The sequence below is a fragment of the Scardinius erythrophthalmus genome (assembly GCF_964197995.2).
Source record: "Scardinius erythrophthalmus genome assembly, chromosome: 7".
Classification (NCBI taxonomy): Eukaryota; Metazoa; Chordata; class Actinopteri; order Cypriniformes; family Leuciscidae; genus Scardinius; species Scardinius erythrophthalmus.
In genome coordinates, this window is record NC_138227.1 from 35,754,616 (window position 1) to 35,758,461 (window position 3,846).

General features: G+C 35.7%; 1 protein-coding gene across 1 annotated transcript; it reads left to right on the forward strand.

Annotated features, from left to right (window-relative positions):
- Positions 1–2,250: 2,250 nt before the first annotated feature.
- On the forward strand, positions 2,251–3,213 carry LOC308693828 (olfactory receptor 52K2-like; the record flags this gene model as incomplete). Its single annotated transcript, XM_081370922.1, has 1 exon — positions 2,251–3,213. One exon carries the CDS (start codon positions 2,251–2,253, stop codon positions 3,211–3,213), a length of 963 nt encoding a protein of 320 aa, XP_081227048.1.
- Positions 3,214–3,846: the final 633 nt, after the last annotated feature.

Consider the following 3,846-nt stretch of genomic DNA (forward strand, 5'->3'; position numbering starts at 1 on the left):
TTCAGCGGCTGCCTCAGAATTCGGGAGTAAATAGAGAGAGAGCTATGTGGATTAATACAAGCCACACAACACCTACAACGCTTGGGAGACATTCTCGTCGGTGCAGCAATGGCGGCTGTGTACAACTCGCAGTGAACTCGATCAGGGCGGGTCTATGTTAAAATAGCAGTGTCTGTCAACAATCGTGGGCGGGGCCTGTGGCTTTAGTGACGTCTAGTGATGGGAAGTCCGGTTCTTTTCCGCGAACCGGTTCTTTCGGACAGTTCGTTTCTATGAACCGGTTCAAAAAACCGGTTCACCAGTTCTTTTACGTCATCACGTAATGACGTCAATTCTATCATCCCGGCGTATAAATATACATTCAAATAAAGGCATTTGTAATCATAACTTCAGTTAAATAATAGTACTCATCGTCATAATCATCTTGGATAGGTTTCTTACATTTACGTTTTGAAAATGAACCCAGTAGGCCTAAGGCAATGCGCAAACGCGGATGTTTTACATGTCTTAAAGTGAATAAACTGGTCTTCATCATTTTTATTTTATTTGTAATTAAATAAACTTACATTTCGCCGCTTAAACTTACATTCGGCCCCTCATTCAAGTCCTTGGTTCACCCGTGCTCATGTAACAGCACAGCACGCAGTATAAACACAGCATCAGTTGGCCAAAAGAAAGTTCGGTTCAGAGACACATGCGCAGTCTCTCCAGCTCATCGGTTCTCCGTATCGAACGCGTCCGAAAGAAACAGTATCAAATGCTCGTGCTCATCACTTCTCTCAGCACAACATGTCTCAGTTCAGTGAACTGTTGGATTTACTGGAGTAACATATATGCCTACTCCGGGATATTGGTTTATTTTAAGTCGAAGGGAATGTCAGGACATGTCCGAAAGTGAGTAACTTAACTTGTGGATCAGCGCTGACGCAAGACGCGAACTGTTTCGAACGATTCAGTCCGATTTAGTGTACTGGTTCGACCAGTTCACTAAAAAGAACCGGTTCAAAAGAACGATTCGTTCACGAACCGGCCATCACTAGTGACGTCACTAAAGCCGCATTCTGAAAACAGGTCTTTGGGAGACACTGCTGATGATTTATGTGGATTAATAAAAAAGGAGTGAGTGGATTTTTATCACTATTGGGTGGTTTGTACACACACTGCCAACACACATTTATGTCCAAACAGCATGCAAAAGTGAATTTTGCATAATAGGTCCCCTTTAAATCCCTTCTCTAGCAGAGTACGTCTGTTTGGCAATACGGTGTACATTGGAAATTGATATTAGGGGTAGCTCCTGCAAACACCAGCTAGAAGGTCGCCATTACTATGCTGTGTTTACCTCAGTAGCTGACGGCCGGAAGTAGTTAAACCCGTTTTGTAGAACCAGGAAGAATGTTGCGCATAACCCCTATATGAGCTTCAGTGAGTGCACACTACAGTTACACTTTTTAAGTATACTTAACTTAACTAAAAAGTGGGCCAATTAAGTCCCAAGTATTATTGAAACAGTACACTTACAAGTATACTTCTAGTACATTGGTATTGGTATACTTACTTCATAGAGTATTCTTAAAAATATACTTGAACTTTACTAAGGTATAGCCTACTTAATAAAATGAACTTGAAGTATTTTTTTTTTTTATATAAGGGATATATACTGTGTATATATAATGCATAAGTGAAAACCTGTGGCTGGTTCTATTCCAACATGGGAATAGTTTACAGACTCATGGGAACACGACATAGTGTATTTAGAGGCCATGATTTCATGTCACGCTTTCATTTCACTCTTACATGTAAGAAAAAGAATTATGATAGTTAAACAATAGTTATGATAGTTATCGAGAGCAGAGGTTAATGCATGAAAGGCATATGTAATTAAACATAACATCATATCCTGTATCTTTATCTTTATATAATGAAACATTCACTGAACATCTAACTTATAAAGGTCATCTTGATTTATTTTCTCTCTTCACAGCAACAAGTACAACAAAGAAGCCTCACAAAGAAGGTAAAATTAAGTGTATTCTAATCCTTTATCTAATCCTAGATGAAAAGCACATTCACTCTGCATTTTAATTCATATTGTGAAAGTGAAATCACTGAATAACATAATTGTGAGCAATACTGTAGATTTTTTTTTTAATTTATCACTCTCAAATGTAGCACAGCCTGGACTTACATGGAGAAATGGTTTAGTTTTTATCTTTAGACATTAATTCTTTTTTTTTTTTTATGAACAGCATGAAGAATCTTTCTACACAAAATATTTCATTCACAGACTTCAATCTGATTGGTTTCTACAGCCTAGGAGAATGGAGGCCTTTTTTATTTATCCCTTTCTTTCTGATGTTTTTACTGTCTATCACAGCAAATTCTATTCTCATATATTTAATCATATGTCAAAAGTCTCTGCATTCTCCTATGTATGTATTAATAGGTTTAATGGCTGTTGTAGACTTGATCTCGCCTGTATTTTTTGTACCTAACATGCTTCTTAGCTTTTTATTTAATTGGAGTGGGATATCTCTAACAGGTTGTTTGATACAAATGTTTTGCATTCATTATTTTGGAGCTTTTCAGTCCACTTTGCTTTTTTGGATGGCCCTGGACCGTTACTTTGCAATATGCAAACCACTTTACTATCATAAATACATGGAAATCCCTAACTTTCTAAAGTTTATTGTTGTCCCATTAATTAGAAATGGACTCCTGGATATCACCATGGTCTCTCTGGCTGGAAAACTGTCATTTTGTTTAACAAATGTGATTGATCACTGTTTTTGTGAACACATGGCGTTGGTTCAGTTAGCATGTGGAGATATATCTATTAATAACTTAGTAGGACTTTTGTCTGCTTTCCTTATACCAACTGCAGATTTCATTCTCATTATTGCTTCCTATGCTGTGATTTTTACCTCTGTGTTTAAATCTGGGAAGGCCCACATGAAGGCCATAAACACCTGCATTACTCACATCATTGTTATGACATGTAGTTTGATTTTTGCCCTGATTGCATATATGTCATACAGAATAAGAAATAATTTTTCTACCAGTAGTCGTGTATTTGTGAGCACAATGTACTTACTTTTTCCAAGTTGTTTTAACCCAATTGTTTATGGAGTGAGAACAAAAGAAATAAGACAAAGGTTTATTCAGTTTATTAGAGAAATAAAAGTATTTCCATTGCAAAGAAATCCAATTTAAAAACATCAACAATATAATATGCTGATACTGGAACATTTTAAAAAGGATGTGGTTGGTTAAAGCTATAGTTTAAAATGGCCATATAGGCCCTATTTGAAAATTTGGGACTGGAAATATGTAGTTAATAATAAACATACTTTAAACACTGATGGTCATTTACAAGAATGAAATTGTTCACAATTTTTGAATCCAGAACTGAAGGAGTTACTGACGAATTCAATTATCAAAAAAAAAAAAAAAAAAAACAGCATTCTCCATCAGCTGCAATTTTTCTAAAGCCTGTCTGATAAAGCCTATAAATATAATAATATATTTTTACTCCATTTATACTCTTCTCCTTGTAAGAGAAATGCAACTAGTTACCTGTATTTTTTCTATTAGTGCCTACTTACTTGCAGTATACACACCTCTAAGAAGCCAATCTCTATGGAGTAAACAAAACTCACTACTAGAATATCGTAAAAATCAGGTACTCAACCATATAATCATTTTCAGTAATATAAGGTGTACCAAAGCTTAGAATATGTAGTTATCTGTAATCATAATATGACATAAATACAGATTTGAGTATATATTATATATTATGCTATACATGGAAAGTTATTTTGCTCCAGCAATACAGACTACTACCAG